Here is a 17347-nt window from a genome sequence, read left to right on the forward strand (position 1 = left end):
CGGTACCATGGGCATCGCCGGTCCGCCGTGCGCCGCCCCCTGGTGGCCCATCATCCCCATGCTCGCCCGCCCGCCGGGGCTCGTGCGGAATTCCGATAGCCGGTCAGCCAGCCGCTGCTCCATCGGGTCGTGCCGCACCCCCCTTGCGCGGTTGACGTCCGCCAGGTAGTCGCCGCCCCCCGCTGCCGTAGGCGGCGCCGGTGGCGACGGGGGCGTCGGTACATGCATGCCCATGCCCGGTGGCGGCCCCCGCCAATAGTCCTCGTTCGTCGGCACGGGCCCTGCTGCTGAAGGCATTTTGCCCATTTTATTCCCCATCTGGCCCATGTGGCCCATGTGGCCCATGTGGCCCATGTGGCCCATTTTGCCCATTTTACCCATACCGGCAGCATCTCCCATGCCGTTGTGGTAATGCCCATAATCATCATCGTCGTCCTCGTCGTCGTCGTCGTCATCGTCATCGTACTCATCATCATCATCATCCTCCTCCTCCTCCTCCTCCTCCTCCCTGTGCATCCGCCGCGCCATATGCTGCCCACCCTGCCTCTCTTGCCGTCTACGCAACCGCATCTCCTCCTCATAATTCGTAGGCCTTCGTCGTACCGCATTGGGCGTGATGGTGCCAAAGTCAGTCTGGCTCCGATGCAGGCCCCTGGGAGGATGCATTTGCGTGTTGAGCCTGTCCAGCCTGTCCCGGTCCAGTCGCATAGGCATCTGCATGGGCTCGAAAGGGTTATCTTCCGGCAGGTCGTCGTGGTTGAACCAGGGACAGTCGCACGTCTTCCACTTTGACCCGCAAATCATGCAAAACTGGGCTCCGCATAGACTATCGTTTTGGCAAGAGTTAGAACGAAAAAAAAAGGGGAGGGGGCAAAAAAGGGCCAAAAGGGGGCAAAAGAAATGGCAACGCCGCCAACGTACCAGGTCATATGATAACACCCCTCCTTCAACTCCACCATAGCCTTGCATTTATGGCATCGCTGCCACCCCGCCTCTTTCGCCTGCTCCAAGAACCGATTCGTCTCCTCGTCTCGGGGACACTCCCGCGACGCGTGCCACTTGCCGTGGCACGCGCAGCAGACTTTCGTCTTGCACCGCCCGCACTTGCCGTACTTGCGCCCGCCCTCCTCGCGGTGCATGTCCTCCGGCTTGATCCACTCGCCGCACCGCTTCGACGGGCAGTACACCCGGTTCCGCGTCGAGAACTCGGCAAACTTCTTGTTCCACGTGCGCTTGAACTCGTTCGAGAACAGGCCGTCCACGTGCTTCAGCGGGATGTGTTGCGCACAGCACTTGGGCGGCATCTGCTGCGGGTCCTTGACCGACAGCTTGAAGCTCGTCCTGAGGCACGGCCTGCACATCCGGTGGCCGCACTTGAGCTTCGCCGTCTTGCCCGAGGGGAACTCGTCCATGCATATCAGGCATTGCGACTGTTTCGCTGACGGCTCCGTGATCTTGGTCTGGGACTTCCTGTTCGTGCCGAAGAAGGGGCCGCGTGCGGACTCGCGCCTGACCGAAGAGGCGCTCGGTGAGGTCAGCTGCGAATCGGACGTAACGGATTGATGGAGAGAGGGAGGCCTGGACGGATGTCGCGAAGGAGGTCTCGATTGATGGAGCGAAGGAGGTCTGGACGGATGTCGGGAAGGGGGTCTGGACGGATGTCGGGAAGGGGGTCTCGATGGATGTCGCGAAGGAGGCATGGATGGATGTCGCGAAGGGGGTCCTGATGGGACGAAAACGACCGGAGCAGGCCGCACTCTGGGAGGTGGTAGACTACTATAGGAATTTGTTAGAAACGTTCTCCTTTTCTCTTTTTCCTTCTTCTTTTGTTTAAACGAACCTTTGTCGGGAGCGGTGAGGCGTCCTTGAACGCTCAAACGTGCTATGACTATGACGAGGATTATCGCGGCGGGCCGTGGTGATGATATGAATATTGTCCATGGATTTCCGCGACGACTGCCGTGACAAGTCCGGCGCGGTTTTGCGGCGGATCGGGGATCGGTGGGAACTGGGGTTTGATCTGTGATGGTGGTTGAGGAGACGGCGAGGCGCTGGTGGCCAAAAAGAGTCGTGGTCTTCTTCGTCGTCGTCGTCGTCGTCAGCGTGCTCGATCTCGCATATTATAGGTTCTCCGCGTCGATGTCGGTGCCTTCGTCTCTCTTCGGCTGCTGCTGCTGCTGCTGCTGCGGCCGCCGCCGCTCCTCCTGCATCTTCCGAATCGGAATCGTCAAAGTCATCGTCAGAGTCGGAATCGGTTTCATCCTTCTCGACCACGAGCTGTGGACGCCGATAGGGCGGTGGTTGGGACCTTTGCTGGGTCCTCTGCTGGGTCCTCTGCTGGGGATTTTGTTGCGACGTTTGTGGGGTCCTCCTCTGTTGTGGCCTCTGTTGGGTTCTCTGAGGTTCCCTCTGCTGTCCCCTCTGCTGGGGCCTCTCTGGGGTCCGGCTGGGCCTCCTGGCCTCCTGGGTAGAGACGGTGTCGTCGCTCGAGTCCTTATCCGACGCGTCGGTAAACGAGGTGCGAGACGAAGGCCTCGATTCCGGGGTCGAGCGCCAGTGACGGGCGGGGGACGGTGGGCTGACGTTCCGCCTGGAGCTCCTCCAGCTGGCGGGTGAGGGCGAGGGCGACTCTTCGTGACCGTGACCGTGACCGCGTCCGTGTATGTGTCCGTGTATGTGTCCGTGTATGTGTCCGTGTCCGTGTCCGTCGTGAGGGGGGTAGCCGTAAGAATCCCTCGCTCTCCTGTGCGCCGCCGTGGATGACCTCGTCAGGAGTGGCATCATATCGACTGGCGCAGGCGCAGGTGCGCTGTCGGACCGAGAGGTTCGACTTGGGCGTAACGAGAAAGGGGACCAGTCTTCGGGCTGCGGTTGTTGTTGTGGTTGTTGTCGTAGTATATTCCTCCTCGGGGTTCGGTAAGGCAGCGGCGAATCGAGGGTGGGCGGCTCACCACGGGCGAACCAATGATGTCGGGCTGCCAGCGGGGAGTCGCTGGAGGGGTGTCTGTGTCTCCTTCGCCCATGTCGGCCATGTGGTCCCCGTCGACCAAAGACGTCTTCTTCCACGTCGAAATAGGCCATTGGGCTTAAAGGAGCCTCGTCGGCGGGGGGGAAGGAGGAATTGGCTTAGGAGAGGGGGGGAGGGGCAGGGGGGGGGCAAGGGGGGCCAGCGTCGAACAGCTGGAAGCCCGTGACTGGAGAGACTCAATGCATGCGGGTTGGAGGCGATTGGGCGTCAAGTCAAGGGTATGATGCATAAGCTAGGGGGGGAATCCACCACAGATAGGCTAGTTCGTGACGCCCTGGAATTTCGTATCGTCAGTAAACCCAGTAACCACGTACGTTGTAGGGAGGAAATTGGGGCCAAGTGAGCTGGCAGCAAAACCATGCAGCCTACAGAGTGCAAGAAGTTGGGAAGTTGGGCATCAGCCGTAGCCGGTGTGAGAAGAAAGGGCCAAGACTAGGGACAACGACTACTTTTCTAACCCGTTTCGTCTCCCTTTTTTTGTTTTGGTGCTAGTTTTTCGCGGGGAGCTTTTCTTACTTTGAAGAGTGAAGAGGGATGGCTATCAACCATCAAGCAAGGAAAGGGACAGCGGCAGCCCCCGCCCCCCTGTTTGCTTTGCGTTGACCACAATCACAAGCGGCCAACACCAAGCCGCTGGGTACAGCTCACGGGGTAGCTGCCGCAGCTTTGTGTCGGTAGAGACACGCGATGGACGCGATGAAAAAAAGCTGAGGTGGACGGGAATCGACAGGAATCGACCACGGATCCCGCAGGTCGTCCAACAACAAATGGGGGCGTGTGCCCAGATTATTGGTTCCGTAAATCGTCAGTCGGTCAGTCGTCCGCGGGGGGTTGGTGGGAGGGAGGCGGGGGAGCAAGTCTTCCTTTTTGGGCGACTCCTCTCGTGTGACTGGGAGAAACTGGGAAGAGTGGGATTCGCAACGCGGATGGAAGCGAACGACGAACGAACGAACTTCGTTGGTTCCTCAAGACATGACCAGCTGCAGTGCACCGTGCAGTAGGCAGGCGGATTATCATTGCTTCCGACGCGGGGGTGGCAGGGAGCCAATGAATGTGACCAGGAAATAAATAAATAAACAAAAAAAGAATTTACATAAAGAGAAACATACAAGTCTTAAGTAAATAGACGATTGCCTAGTACCCGTAATAGCCATCGAAACGACTAAAGCGAGAGGCAGGAGCCGTTCCCTCACGGCTACAGAACCACTACCCAGTACCTAACTAAAAGAGTACCCGTCATCGGTCCGCTTAGCTGCCAGATTAAGGTAGTTTGCCGTAGCTAGGAAGCGGCTAGAGGTTTGTCCTCTGCTAACGGCTAACAGCTGATACCTAGGTACCTTATATAAGGTAATGGCAAGTCCACCTACCTACCTAAGGTACGTACGGTAGGTACCTACCTTTAGGCACCGATGAATCACCAGATAGGTCCTAGGACGAAAGTCACAGAACCGATCACTGGTCACTGGTTAGAGGGTTACGGAGTCGAGCTTATTATATACTATACGTCTGGACGGTGATCTACCATTTCTTCTGTCTTTAGTACCTAACCGTTCTACATCCTGATTTCCATGTCCGATTCTATATATACCTAAGGTAGGTAAAGGTAGGTATCACTTTGTACAACAGACCATCTCCATCTCAACTTCTCCCCTCTCTTCTCGACATAACAAGCAGAATATGGGGGGACATGATGCCGTCTAGGTACGGTAGGTAGTTAACCCGGATCTTAATAACATCGTCACCACAAAACCACAACCACCAACTCATTCAACTAGGTTCAACTTGTGGCCACCCAACCTTAAACCCCACCCCTGGTCATTGTCAGGAACAGGCAAATCAACGACGAAAGTCTCACAACGTGTTAAACTGACTCAAAAACACATCAATCCCAAACCCCCAAGTACCGGCCCCCTCCTCCCCCCCATCTCCTTGGCCCGACTTCCTCCCTTATACATACCTTACATAAGGTAGGTTGATATTACATTAAGGTATACGTTGTACACCGAAAGACACACCAAACCCGCAGATCTCCCGATTTCAAGCCGCCCCACGTCGACTACTCCGTACCCCGTACCTCTGCACTCGCTTCCCCTCTCAGTGAAATCCCACCCGTCCCGCCCAGCCAAGTTAGCCAAAATTAAGAACGGAGGACCACGACCACCACAGCCTTTGAAACGCGGAAACCCCTCGGAACTCAACCACAGCGGGGAAGGGGGGAGGGGGGAGGGGGGGAGGGAGGGGCCCCGATTACGCCGAGACGGGATCCGCTGGTCCCCAGGGTTGCATCTTATCGTGTCGTCTTTCTATTTCTACGCGAGTACCAGAGCACCGAGTTAATTACAGCACCTCCTCGCTTTCCCTTTCCCATCCACAGCGCTATGAATTACATCGTCGTACGCGATCCCACCGTTTCATCAAGGGGAATCCCAGACCACCCGTCAAGTGCCGGATGACATGGCAGGACGGACAGGCTCTAGCGAGACGGAAGAGCCAAAACAGGTGACAAGGGCATAAAAAAAAAGAAGAAAAAAAAAGCAAATACGGACTCGAGAGATCCGTGGCTCCCAACGTCCGAGGAAATACCGTTCCTTACGCCTACATACCGACATGACATGTACAACGTACGACGCACAACGTAGAAGACAAGACGGGATCTCAGGATGACTGCGAACCGCTGCTGCCCTTCGTATGTATGTACGTCGCGCATATTCCGGGGAACTGCTGCGCCCCCTCTCATCTCCTCAACCTCCACTCCCCTCCTCCGTATCATCCCAACCAAGCACCCAAGTCTACGGTAACGAGAGTTCGGGCCGCCCCATACTACGACTACGGCTTCGCTTCCAAAGCTGTCCTGTCCCTCAGCGTCGACCGGCTCTCTTTGCCTGTCGATCGACGCTGTCCGTGGATCGCAGACATGCTTCGCCTTCGCTTACCTAGCATTACTGGAAGACCCACGATATTTGGTACGCTAGTAGAATATGCCCTCACTTCAAACGGAAACTCACTTTGGTAAACTCGGATGCATATTGCTTGGCCACACCCCCCATCACAGTCAATCAAAGGTTGGAAGTGCGGTGTATAGAAGCACAGTTTCTCATCATGCTTAGACCTATTACCAACAGCGCTCTTCTCTCGCCCAGTCTTCCCTGAAGACCGGTACAGGACCAAGAGCCAGCCGGCCGCCGTTTCGCCATTTCACTCAGAATTCCACCCCCCTCCCCAATATACGCATGAAATTAAAGCTACACATACCCAACATGGTCCCGTGTTTGAAGCCAAAAAGAAAAAAAAAAAAAGAAGAAGAAAAGAACCCCCGAATAAGAAATTAAGAAAGCAAGGGGAAAAATGAAAAAGTCAAGACATTTTCCCTCCCAATTGACAAAAAACACCACCGAGTCGTCAGTTTTGTCATTAGGGTGTGCGGAGCGGTAACCGCGTCCATCCCTCCGCGATACCACCAGCCCATCCAATCCGCCCTCCAATCCGCCCTCTTCGTACAGCCCATCCCATTTATTCGTACATCGCGAGGAAGAAGAAAACCAGAAAAAAAAAATATAAAAAAATCCGTTGATTGCTGATCTTTGCCAACTGGGGTATATGTGCAAAAAATGCGGGTGGTAACGCATGCTTTCCCGTACTTTGTCCGAGAAAAAGGGAAAAAAACATGAAAAATAAAATCGAACGGAAATGAGCGAGAAACCCCCCCTTGTCCGGATCGTCATTTTCGTCTCCTCGTCGAGGTGACCACTCCGAATGCATTGGGGTAATTGTAATTCTCTTCCTTCCACTAACGCAGCCCACCCACTCCCTCTTTCGGGCGTAGTTCTCTCGTTCTCGTCCGAGGGGCTGCTACTCCGTACTGTCCGTTTCGTTCTGTGGCAGGAAGCGGACTATCGGCCCGAATGCCGCGACTTGAACCCTGTCCCAGCTTCCATTAAAGTGCGCAGTGCAACCACACTGCTCAGCCCTTTTCCATGTGGTCAGTCATCTCCACGATGGGATGGACAACTTTCTTCTTTTTTTTCCTGGTCCATCGCGCGCTAAACCAAATGAATGCGCACAAGGTGGGATCAGGCATTCGTGCAAATCGTTGCCCGTCTTTTTTCAGGGGACTTTTCGCACATCGCTTCCTGTTATGGCTCGGATCGTCGTCGGTGGTGTCGGACGTAGATTTGCGGCACAAATCAAGGGTGGTTCTGTAACCGTCGCAGCCGGAGTGGGCGAAGCCGTTGTGTGATTTTCGCAGTGGCGTGAGGGGGGAGACGTCGAAAGTCCCATTTTGCTTACTGTCGTATCGCGGAAGGCGACAGAAAAATAAAATAAAAGAGAAAACGTATTGAAATGCTGACCCCGGCGAAATTGAGACAGTACACGCACTGTCAAAGGGACTGGGCATTGCTTCGTCCTCCCGAGGCCCGTCACGCCAGCGTTGGTCCAAACATCTGGAAATGCAGTTCCCCGCATCCCTGTCACGATGCAGATGCATCATTTGTTTCCCGTTGACGTGTTGCAGAACATTCAAAACGGTATTCTGCGGCATTCGGCGGCAGCGAGGTAAAGGGCTGGCTGGCTGGCTGGGCTGCGGGGAGAATGCAAGTCGCTTAAATCGGGTGATTCCGGGACGGTTCGTCCTTCCCATCACCCGCTGAGAAACGCCCGCCTCCTCACTTCGGCCTCCTTGATAATTTCGGCCGCCAAGCTTAGGCTGGGAGCCAAGATGGCGTAGCGCTCGACTTCCATGACGACGTCATTGATGATCTGGTCGATCGTCTCGCGGCTTCCGCAGAGGTTGAGGAGGATGCTGCAAAGGGAGGGCGACATGGTCGCTCCCATGACCAGGAGTGCCTGGGACACAATCGACAAGGCGCCCTGCCAAAGATACGGCATATGCCCGGCGTGGCTGCGGACGGAGGTTAGTCGGTTATCGGGAAAGAGTCGATAACGCAGCAGAGGAAGGGGGCAATAAGTAGAAAGAACATACTGTGCGTTTATATGCTCCAGCTGTCGGATAGATGCCTCCAAGCATTTGTGACAACTATCCCGGACAGCCGGGTCGAGGATGGCCTGTTCATTGTCTAGGACGGCCAGGATGTACGGCCGGTAGATAATCGTGCGGCATGCAAAAAACCGCAGCCTGAGCACGGTCTGCACGGGATCCGGCAGGGCCGTGCGGGTAAACGGGAACTGCAGGGGTATCGGCAAGCTCTCGTACCACTGGGTCAGCTGGAAGTCGAGTTCGGCCACTACAGGCTCCAAACTGGTGGTCGAAGCCATCGAGTCCTTGGAATAAATAAGCTGGCTGACCCGGTTCAGCAGCCGCCGGAGAGCGATCTCGGCCAGGAAATACCAGAGATCGTCGCGTCCGATAGCCTCAGACTCTTCTCCTTCGAAACCACCGGGGAGACCGACATTCTCCTCGAACTGGACGACTCCGGAATGCGGTAGGTCCAACTCGGCGAGCAGATCGCTCTCGAATAGGAGGGCGTTCCAGTAGATGCGCTCCGTCAATTCTCTCTGATTGGGCGGCACCCTGTTGGGAGACATCAAGAGGAGCTGCAGTTTGGTGCTCGTCGTGCAGAGCAGGTTCCACGCCTCGAGTGGCCGGACCAAGTAAAACAGATAAGCTGACGCAAGGAGATGGCACTGCGCCGCCAAGACGTTGTTGGACGTCATCATGCCAGGGAGCAATGCCCAGGCGGCGGTGAAATACTGCAGCCCGGGCGGGTCTTCTCCCGGCACGATACGCGAAATGCTACCTCGCAAGCTCGCCTGGCCCAGCGCCAAAACGAGCAAAACGATGCAACTCTCGGCGCCTTCCCTGAAGCCGTTGGATAGAGCGGTCCGATAGTGGCTCCTCCACGTGTAAGGGTTGACGCAGGCGTACCAAACGTTCACGCGGTCGAAGTAGGCTTCGATATAGGCGGTGGTGTTGGAGAGATCGACGCACGGCGTTTTGGTCAACGAGTGCAGCGGCTCACGGGCCATCTCAAGCTGGAGCAGGATCTGCGGATCATACGGGCGAGAGACGAGATCGCGGATGAGCGGCCACTGCAAAAGGTGCAGAGCCGCGTTGGTGTGAATCTTGGGCATGGTCGAGATGTTCGTGGGGTTGTGCCAGGTACCCAAGCCGCCGCTGGGAATAATGGAGGTAAAATTAGTGGTACCGGCGACGCCAATCATGTTGTCGTTGAGGCCGGAGCCGTTGCTCATCGAAGGGGACTCATGGTTCATCTGCATACCGCCGCCAGACTGACCGGCGACCATATTCATCTGCAGCAGGTTCTCGATGCGGTTCAGACGTTCTAGAATCAGTTTGTCACCAGCGTCCAGTTTGATTCCCGGTTCTCGGTAAAGGCACTCGGCACCCAGCTCGGTACAGAGCTTGCACTTGGGCTTGGTTCCATCGCAACGGGACTTGCGTGACCGGCAAACTTCGCACTGGATAGACGGGGGGAAATGAGGTCAGTCTCGGGAACGCAGAATATATCTTTTTTTAAGAAAAAAAAAATTGAGAAAAGAGAAAGAGAAATAAAAAGGAAGGCTGAACGTGGGAGCCACAGGGCGACGTACGGCAATGGTGGCTCTCCTGCGCGGATAATCAACGCCAATGTCAGTGTTCCTCCTCTTGAGCGGATTAGAGCCTTCATCACTGGGCGTCTTGTTCAGACCATTGGCCGTTTCCGAACCAGCGCGAGGATCGGATGACTGCGACATGTTCCGGGCCTTCTGTGCAGCTCCGAGAATACCATCCCTGCTAAAACTCTGCGTCCTCTGAACCTTGAGCGTGGCCGAAGGCGACTTGAGCGGGTGAGTGCCGTTGGTGACTGAGGTGAGGGAAGGGGGAGGAACTTCCGGGTTAAAAGTATGACTCGAGGGCACTGGGAAAGGGCGAGCGGCCGCCGCAGTAGCGGATCGGGGCGAGTCACCCGTCGACGACGGGGACATTGTCCGAGAGTCGAGACGGAGACGCTTTGGGGCGGACGTTGTGGGCGGTTGGTGCGCTCCGTGACAGAGCTGGCGAAGGGGGAAGAAGGGCGGTGTTTGTTGAATTATAGCGCGGCGTTCCGATGTTGCTGCTTCTGCCACAAAGGAGCCACGGCCGACAAGATCGCAGGTGGGGGGAAATAGCGTTCGTGACCGACTACCTATTGAAAATGAAAAAGCATGACACCGCAGTTGAGGTGCTTTGAGAAGCGGGCCCTGATAGGAAGAAGCAACGAGAGGGAGGAGAGGAGGGGGTTTGAGTGGGTTAGAGGCGGAGAAATGCGGCGGGAGGAGGATCGTGTGGTCTTGGAGGGAAAAAAGAGGAAGCCGGTAGCCGAAGCGGTTGAAGCTGTGTAAAGTGCGAAGTACGGAGACGAAGTACGAAGTACGAAGTAGGTATCAAACTCGACAGGTGCAGGTCGGTGGAGAAGGTCTTGTTCTTGTGGTGTGGGAGGGAAAGACAGGAACAGGAAGAAGGGGAAATTCTCACAATTGGGAAAGTGATGCGGAGGTGAAAATGTGGAAATCGCGGGTGGGATCCACGAGTGAGTCTTGCCTCCACACTTGAATGAAAGGGACTCGGGACTCGACTCGACTCGAACGGACTCGACCAGGGGACAGGGGACGTGTGGGAAAAAATAATGCGCTACGGACTAGGAAGCTACAACGTACACCCCCCTTCCCTCCACAACGAAGGCGCGGATACCCCAGGCCTTCACTTCATAATCCCCTCCACACCCCCTCCGCCCCCCCCCAGATCTTGTCTTGGTGCAGAAAAACCGCGGAGGGGAGTGGGTCAGAATAGAGGGTCAACGGTCGACAGTTTTGGTGCTGGATGCTGCTGTTCAATGAGAGGAGGAAAGTGGACGCGTAAAGGGGATTGGCACAGCAATGGTGGAGAACGGAGGCCCACACCAACAGGAACAGGGATGTCAACCGTCGTTGAAGTCGGGTAATAAACCCCCCCCCCCCCCTCCTTCCCTTCTAGCCCCAGCAAAGCCTACGACGACGACCGTGCAAGCGATCCCGGCACACGGGAGCTTCGTACGAAGTACTTACGAAGGACGTGCTGTAACGGTACAGGTAATTAAGGCTGGCATAACCAGAGGTGCGTTATGGGTGGATTGGGTGAGTACTGGTAATAAGAGTAAGTACGTTGTACTTGTAAAAGTAGTTCTTCGTACAACGTACCGTATGTACGTCGCTCCTTCTCATGCAAAGTACGTAAGTACAGTCAGTACACATTGAACAAGTCAATACGGACGGGCCCCTGACTGTTGGTCATCTTGTTTGGGCTGGGACTCCACTCCTACCACGGTTTCTGTCCAATGCCCGAAGCGGTACACGGCCAGGGATTAGTCGTTGGTGTGGCATCCATTTGCGGAGATGCTAGGTGGGTAAAATGTGGTACCGTACATCGCATCCACGGGAGAGCGAAATCACTGGGGGGTCATCAGACGATGCCAGACGATGGAGCGATGGAGAATGCCGAAGACGGGTTGTGGGGTAATTATCCAACGGACTGCCAACTCGTCCATTGCCGTCTTATGGTCAGCCGGTTGGTTCATTCTATTCCCTTGGTCGAGTCTCCTTTGCTAGTCTGGTCCATTGCTCTCGAATAAATCACCTGTAAATTACTTAGCTGGGTACGGTGGTTGTCCCAGGTTGCTCCGAGGCTGTCTTGTCTTTTTGCTGACACAGATACTTCTTACAGATTCAGCCCCCTTATGGACACCCCACAGCAAGGTGTATATTGCGTATTCCGTCCTTTGTGCTCCCTGTCGCAAAACCGAGTGGGCGGGCGTAGATATGGTCTTCTGGTGGTGATGCTACTGTACGAGGTACATACGTTGTATGTAAGCGCGTCATCTTCGCCTGAGCGCACGTCCAGACGGAGGATATCGGACATCGGGTCAAGACGAGTGCGAGTGCGAGATTCAGCTTCCCCAGCGCCCAGAGTCGAAGCATTGACCAGTCAATGGCTCCGGAGACTTAGGAACCTGGGTATTATGGTCTACCCTCTGTACCGAGCGTAAAAGTCTTACATTAACTCGGAATCTATATGCATTATAAGGTACATAATATACAAGGTACATAATATAACGATCAAGAACGAGCGAGCTTATTCTCTTGCATCGTCCCCTTTCAGTTTGGGGCCGATGTGAGGATAAGGGACCGAGATCGCACCATACTCTGGCTCCCGTGAAATTTAAGGGCACGATCCGTCCGGCAGTCTTACTTTTTGCAGGGACACCGAGAAAGTCTTGGGTTGTGGGGCAAGAAGACGACAGAGCGTCGCAGTGGGGTGGAGAGGGGTAAGGCGAAAACAGAAGACTAGGTACATAGGTCGAACAAGACAAGACGGGGATGGATGAATAGGCAGATGGGCGGGTAATAAAATTGAAGTGCCACGATAATTTTTGACTTGGGAGGGGTGCGAGATATTAGCCAGAGCAACTGAGGTGCCCCCCTTACCGTGCGTCGATACATGCGTACTTACCTTAGGTGTCTGCGCGCCCGTCGACGACGAGCGTAATTCGTGTATTGTATGAAGTGGAAGTATCTAGTCTTTCTGGCCGTGTGCTTGTCTGCGTCCTGCTCTCGGCTGCGGGGCTTCTGCACTTCGCTTACAGTGTCGCTTAGTCCCGAAGGGACGGTGCCGTGTATACTGGCAGCTCGCCAAAGCATAAGACACGGAGTGTCCGTATATCTTAAATTACAACTAATAATTTCCTATTATAGCCTCCGGAGCAGGGAGAGTGCTTCGTGGAAGTATAGGTACCTAAGGTAGGTACATATAGAGAATGGCGAACGTCTATGAGGTAGCTTGGCCACACTCAATGTCTTATAGCGTCCGAAGTATTATGTACATATAGGTAGTCAACTCGTTCCCACAATATCACCTTTTTTATTCCGAATTTATTCCGAGGTAAACCCAGGGCTCTAAATGGCAGGCATTCCCGACACTAATAAAAACTTCCAAGGCCGTTTAAAGTTCTCTGAAGACGAGATAAACATATTAAGCTTATTGCCTAAGACATACAAGTATAGAGAAGAAGCGTTACGCTTATATTAGAAAACCCGTCGAATATAGCCAGACGATACCTGGGGCATTAAAGGGTTGGAGTGAAGTCGACGCTATCCTGGTCTGAAATAATACTAGATCTACCGCGGAGATGTTAAGTTGTAAGCCCTTAGTAAGAATACGGGCGCTTTGAGAGAACGTACTTTTTAAGACCTGAGATGCGTATGACGTCCGCCCGCAGGCCATAGAAACGATGAAAACCAGGTACTAATCTAATTATTTACGCGCCCACGTACCGTGGATACGCATTACCGGGCTCCTATGTTTCCCGGGCATTATCCCAGGGGCCCTATGCCCAAGCGCCCGAGGTGACTATGCACCCCGACAATATAGTGTATCCGTACATGGTACATATGTATTTCGTTGCGTGAGAGATCATGGACCATTTCTAGCGCGTTTTAGCCCTGCGGGATTCTTTGCCTCAGGACCTCAACCATTGCGCAGTCGACGACGACTAACGCGTCTACGTCTTACTCCGTAGTTTTATACGTCCTACATTATAGCTCGCAGCCAAAGCCCGATCGGGTCACATGAGCGTCGGGGTATAAGGTACATAGGGGGGGTGTTCTTTTTTCAAGCGCACCAGACCTTACATAGATAGACATGTCTTACTCCTGCATTAGCGGTAGAATCCATGGCTTCCAGAAGCATGAACATCAAACATCATCACAGCCTCTTCTCATCACGGACCTCAGCTCATTTCCTACGTGCAAGGCAAAACTTTGCCAAATTCAGCCTGTGTTACCCCGCGACTTTTTCCCCAGCTCGTCTGACCAATGATCATATCAATGATCATATACATCATCGAATAATCAGAAATCATCCTGGACGGAGAGCCTCGCACTCTGAACCACGGCACAGACAACGTACGTAGTACGTACGAAGTACATACGACGAACCGAGAACACTAAGGTAGCTGCCCAAGCAGCTACCTTAGCTAGTAAAAGCCACGAGGCATGAAGCAAGGCAACGTCCGGTGTGGCTTCGGGTCACTTCCGGCTCCGTCCTTCGCTCCGTCGCCAATGTCAATGCGCATGTTGGGCCCTGTGGGCGGAGGACGAAGTGTACGCAGGACCGAGTACACTGTACTCGGTCCTCCGTACACAGGATAACGTCGAAGCGCCCGTCGTGGGACATCAAGATAAAGTCACCCCAACGGCCGCAGAACAAACCTTACCTTGCAACATGCAGCACTATCTTACCGAGCAACTAATTACACCACCAACCCCGATCCTGGCTTATTTTAGCACGTAACCATGTAGGACATTTAGGATAAATTCCCTCGAACATCGGCCCAACCTTCTGCCGAGCGTCCCCCCCGTCCAGCTTATGTACATATGTACTCCCCCGGTCGGCAGGCATTGCAGATCCATGCCTGTTTTCCTCAGACTACCTATGCAGACTCGACGCCACGTCTTTTCGGCTACTTTCTTCCATCTGCCTCCAAGCCTTCGAGAACAAGCTTCGAGAATGAACTTTGCGTGTTCTATTGTTCCTGAGACAGCGGCGTCAGATGGTCTCATCCAGAAACCTTCATCTGCGTGATCATCACTATTTTCTAGCCACGTGCGTCAAGGCCTATGCACCTTGGGTGCTGTTCTGAGCGAGACCGCAGGCAAAACGTACAACGTACAACGTACAGAAGAAGCGCAGCTGAAGAGAGACAGATTCGTGTCTTGATCGGCAGTGCCAGTCATCGGGGGCCCAAGATACGCTTACTAAAAGGTGCAAAATGCAAAATGCGATTTGTGGACAAGAGGCGTCCGTCGCGTTCATGTGCTTTTTTCTTTCTTTTTTTTTTCTCTTTTTTTTTTCCTAGCGCGCGCGCCCCCATCTCGCACTGACCGTTTCGGCGTTCTGCCCCTGTCACGCAGCGTTGCCGATAATAATCTCCAACGAGCTTGGAATGTTCCATCGGCCCGGGGGGGGCACCCCGCGACCACGAGGTAGACTGGCCGTTATGTTCTTATTGGCATGCATGCCTTGTTTACTTGGTATAGTCGCGTTGCGCAGTGACGCTATTTCGTGTAGCGTACAACGTACCTGTACACTACGTTGTACACCTCTGCCCTCGTTGCAAATGCAGTCTGTCAGGGACCAGGGGAGATGGGGGAGATGCCTAGGCCGATATCGCAACCAGATTTTGGAGACCGCAAGTGTCCTTCGTAGTCAGCCGCTCGCAGCCCATGCCGCGGAGACACTCTAAAACCGCACTTTTACTCTGCTTATAATTATTAGCTGTGTTGAATTATTGACAAGTCGTCTCTTGGGTCGTCTATCCATTTGAGTCTCCGAACACTGAACAAACAGGCAACCGTCCAGTTTCACGTGGCTTGCTGAACGAGGCTGTCTGACTTATAACGCACCTAACGATTGCACCGGGTCCCAATAAATAATAGTAGGAGGATATATTACCTATGGCATGACAGGCCTGGGACAAATTACGCGGGTTCGATGTTTATACTCCTCCCGTGCTAAAAACCCCCCATTACCAGGAGATGATAGTGCAGCTACTATCGTGACGAAAGCGAATCCCTCGAGGAGAGCGGGATGAGTGCAGAACCAAAGCTTCATGCTCCGTATCTGCGCATCCCGTCTATCACAGCGGCAACCACTACCTAGGCATCGCGACAGAAATTGTGGACGAATGGAACGCGCCTGCCCACCGATCCGCCCCCCTCCCGTCTTATTGTCCCTATTGTTTCATTCTGTCCAACCCAGAGATCTCAACCCCGGATACCAGACCCCAGACCCCAGACCCCAAACGCCCATAACCTAGGCCCGAAGTACGTACACGTGTACGGTGTATGGAGTACGGCTTGCTTCCCCACAGAGACGGATCACGATATCATCCCGTACCTGATGGAGTACAATGCATGATTGGTCTCACCGAGGTGATCAACCATCCCGTCCATGCGGCGTCCACTCGACATGTCAGAATATCGTCAATCTCCAGTCTCCTCCCTCTCCTCCCCCCTCCCCACTCTCCTCTACCCCGCAGATCTCACAAGCCCTCTTCACAAGCCACCTCACCCCGATGATGCCTCATAGAACCCTCCCCCCTTCCATCCCGCATCATCGTCATCTACGTGTATCACAGGCGAAGGACGATGTCCAGTCGATTCCAACCGATGACGCGCAATCACGCATACCTAGTCCCCCTCTCCGTCCTCATCGTAGACCTCCCGACTCTGTTTCCTGGGGCACTGATCAACTGACAGCCGTGCCGGAATAATGAAGTGAGTGCTTGTACGAGTGTCCGTACCTAGTACCTTGTGTAGGTGCTCTGTTCTCAGCATTGGAAAGCCCTGTTACATGAGCCAACCCAAGGTAGCCACCGATCCCACCACGGAGAGTGTGCCGAAAACCGGCAGGCGCATGATTGGCCTGCCAAAGACCATGAACGGGGCGTGCGCCTTTCCTAGGTACCTTAAGGTATTCGGGCAGGCGTCTCGGATTTGGACGTCTCGCCGCCATATTCTCTGTAGCGTGTCCAACGATCAGACCACCATAATGAAGACGACAACGTACACCCACCCATTATGACAGGTAGTAATGTTATCATGGTCCCCGAAACCCCGGTTCTTAGCGTCTTAGCGTACCACACATCTTGATCTTCTGGATCCCAAATCCGGTGGTGAACGATTGTCAACGAATATCTCGTACGAGGCACGCGCGCACTCTCGCCCCTCGGACGAAATAGATATGTACAACGTATTATATACGTACCGACCTAGCGTCCTGTGTCGTACACGTACGACGATACCCTCCCACAGCCCCAAGAGCCTCATTTTGTCTCCACTTACACGCCACTGCAGTCCCTCTTCTATGGTCCCTTGACCACCCGCCATCTCCATCCATCGACAAACTCGCCGTCCAGCGCCCGTCGTACCAGGTTTCCCCTTTCGCTTTATTACTTACTTTTAATATCTGCGTTTATATTAATATATTAACATTACGCCAACGCCATGTCCCGCGCCCCGTTCACGTGGGCGTCTCCGGTATGAGGGGGGGGGAGGGGGTCCAGGGTCCGAGGGTTTCTTCTTCGGCCTCACCCATACCAAAAACGCATATAATATACACTACATGTGTATTTGTATACATATACGCCTTGCATGTCGCCACTCGGGTGGAGAAAACCAGAAGTGCGCTACGCCTGAGGGCTTGGAGCTTCACATGTTCAGCAGAGCATTCGGTCGAAAAGCGAGCCTGGACCCCCTTTTTTTTCTTTTTTTTTTCTTCGACTTCTC

The 17347-nt window shown here is 54.2% G+C and overlaps 7 protein-coding genes across 7 annotated transcripts; 3 read left to right on the forward strand and 4 right to left on the reverse strand.

Moving 5' to 3' along the window:
• Positions 1–768: 768 nt before the first annotated feature.
• Positions 769–1700, reverse strand: SODALDRAFT_277056 (hypothetical protein; the record flags this gene model as incomplete). The annotated part of the gene is made up of 2 exons (XM_028608044.1): positions 769–826; positions 922–1700. Coding segments are annotated over 2 exons (837 nt in total), but the record flags the coding sequence as incomplete, so codon positions are not given.
• Positions 1701–1778: 78 nt separating this feature from the next.
• On the reverse strand, positions 1779–3559 carry SODALDRAFT_170205 (hypothetical protein). The gene is made up of 2 exons (XM_028606998.1): positions 3545–3559; positions 1779–3302 (listed from the first exon to the last, which is right to left on the reverse strand). The coding sequence occupies exon 2, from the start codon at positions 3079–3081 to the stop codon at positions 1831–1833; it is 1251 nt and encodes a 416-aa protein (XP_028466554.1). The 5' UTR covers positions 3082–3302; positions 3545–3559; the 3' UTR covers positions 1779–1830.
• Positions 3560–6155: 2596 nt separating this feature from the next.
• Positions 6156–6941, reverse strand: SODALDRAFT_170236 (hypothetical protein). The gene has a single exon (XM_028606999.1). It carries the CDS (start codon positions 6748–6750, stop codon positions 6271–6273), a length of 480 nt encoding a protein of 159 aa, XP_028466555.1. The 5' UTR covers positions 6751–6941; the 3' UTR covers positions 6156–6270.
• A 725-nt stretch (positions 6942–7666) lies between these two features.
• On the reverse strand, positions 7667–9973 carry SODALDRAFT_324169 (hypothetical protein; the record flags this gene model as incomplete). Its single annotated transcript, XM_028609860.1, has 3 exons — positions 7667–7928; positions 8010–9466; positions 9599–9973. 3 exons carry the CDS (start codon positions 9971–9973, stop codon positions 7667–7669), a joined length of 2094 nt encoding a protein of 697 aa, XP_028466556.1.
• Positions 9974–13731: 3758 nt separating this feature from the next.
• Positions 13732–14754, forward strand: SODALDRAFT_359858 (hypothetical protein; the record flags this gene model as incomplete). The annotated part of the gene is made up of 5 exons (XM_028614212.1): positions 13732–13804; positions 13914–13963; positions 14064–14347; positions 14486–14638; positions 14706–14754. The coding sequence occupies 5 exons, from the start codon at positions 13732–13734 to the stop codon at positions 14752–14754; spliced, it is 609 nt and encodes a 202-aa protein (XP_028466557.1).
• Positions 14755–14829: 75 nt separating this feature from the next.
• Positions 14830–16358, forward strand: SODALDRAFT_378913 (hypothetical protein; the record flags this gene model as incomplete). The annotated part of the gene is made up of 6 exons (XM_028615007.1): positions 14830–14873; positions 14972–15005; positions 15192–15255; positions 15357–15445; positions 15527–15615; positions 15703–16358. 6 exons carry the CDS (start codon positions 14830–14832, stop codon positions 15869–15871), a joined length of 489 nt encoding a protein of 162 aa, XP_028466558.1. The 3' UTR covers positions 15872–16358.
• On the forward strand, positions 15689–16358 carry SODALDRAFT_333379 (hypothetical protein). Its single transcript, XM_028611955.1, has one exon. It carries the CDS (start codon positions 15970–15972, stop codon positions 16330–16332), a length of 363 nt encoding a protein of 120 aa, XP_028466559.1. The 5' UTR covers positions 15689–15969; the 3' UTR covers positions 16333–16358.
• Positions 16359–17347: the final 989 nt, after the last annotated feature.

This window comes from Sodiomyces alkalinus (genome assembly GCF_003711515.1).
Source record: "Sodiomyces alkalinus F11 unplaced genomic scaffold SODALscaffold_5, whole genome shotgun sequence".
Lineage (NCBI taxonomy): Eukaryota > Fungi > Ascomycota > Sordariomycetes > Glomerellales > Plectosphaerellaceae > Sodiomyces > Sodiomyces alkalinus.

Coding starts and splice junctions, on each gene's coding strand:
- SODALDRAFT_170205 (XM_028606998.1), bottom strand. CDS start 3,081: ATGGCCTATTTCGACGTGGAAGAAGACGTCTTTGGTCGACGGGGACCA.
- SODALDRAFT_170236 (XM_028606999.1), bottom strand. CDS start 6,750: ATGACGATCCGGACAAGGGGGGGTTTCTCGCTCATTTCCGTTCGATTT.
- SODALDRAFT_333379 (XM_028611955.1), top strand. CDS start 15,970: ATGCATGATTGGTCTCACCGAGGTGATCAACCATCCCGTCCATGCGGC.